This window comes from Eimeria mitis, genomic scaffold (genome assembly GCF_000499745.2).
Source record: "Eimeria mitis Houghton genomic scaffold, Emh_scaff1387, whole genome shotgun sequence".
Classification (NCBI taxonomy): domain Eukaryota; phylum Apicomplexa; class Conoidasida; order Eucoccidiorida; family Eimeriidae; genus Eimeria; species Eimeria mitis.
In genome coordinates, this window is record NW_013569019.1 from 3,547 (window position 1) to 4,406 (window position 860).

Genomic DNA, 860 nt, shown 5'->3' on the forward strand with positions numbered 1-860 from the left:
GAGGGAAGGGGGCTTCGTCGGCTTAAGGGTTTAGGGTTTAGGGTTTAGGGTTTAGGGTTTAGGGTTTAGGGTTTAGGGTTTGTTGCGCGTGCAGATAAGCTGCAGATGACGAAAGAAGAAAGAAGAGTGTTTAGAGACCCTGACGAATTCAAAGGCAAACCCTAAACCCTAAACCCTAAACCCTAAACCACAAACCCTAAACCCTAAACCCTTAACCACAAACCCTAACCCCTAAACCCTCACCTACAAACCCTAAATGCTAAACCCTAAACCCTAAACCCTAAGCTGCAACGTAACTCACCTTGGTGGGTTTGGTAATGTAGGGACAGCCAGGGCCCTCAGGGTTTAGGGTTTAGGGTTTAGGGTTTAGTGTTTAGGGTTTAGGGTTTAGGGTTTAGGGTTTAGTATAATATATATGAAATTCGCGTTAAAAATTTAGGGTTTAGGGTTTTGTTGTGCAGCGTATAGTAACCTATATATCTCTGACTCTACCACCTAGGGTTTAGGGTTTAGGGTTTAGGGTTTAGGGTTTAGGGTTTAGGGTTTAGGGTTTGTGTTTAGCTTTTCTAACTAATGAAGGACAGCTCGTTGAGCTACCCCTCGACTCTGCCATTGATCCTTCTGTCTTTAATTCTCTTCCTCTCGCGCTGCAGTATCAGGTTATTTATTTATTTATTTATTTATTTATTTATTTTGTTTTTATTTATTTTTATTTGTTTTATTTGTTTTATTTTGTTTTATTTTTTTTGTTTTTTTTTGTTTGGTTGCTTGGTTGTTTTTTTCTGTTTTTTTCTGTCTTTAATTCTCTTCCTCTCGCGCTGCAGTATCAGGTTATTTATTTATTTATTTATTTATTTATT

The 860-nt window shown here is 38.0% G+C and overlaps 1 protein-coding gene across 1 annotated transcript in view; it reads left to right on the forward strand.

The window, feature by feature from the left end:
- EMH_0035890 (uncharacterized protein) overlaps positions 1 to 165 on the forward strand; it is a gene marked incomplete at both ends in the record, with an annotated part of 2,397 nt that extends 2,232 nt beyond the window's left edge. Inside the window, one exon of the mRNA XM_013495019.1 lies at positions 95 to 165. Within this exon, the coding sequence (XP_013350473.1) occupies positions 95 to 165 (71 nt within the window). The remainder of the gene's footprint in view (positions 1 to 94) is intronic.
- Between the last annotated feature and the right edge of the window lie 695 nt (positions 166 to 860).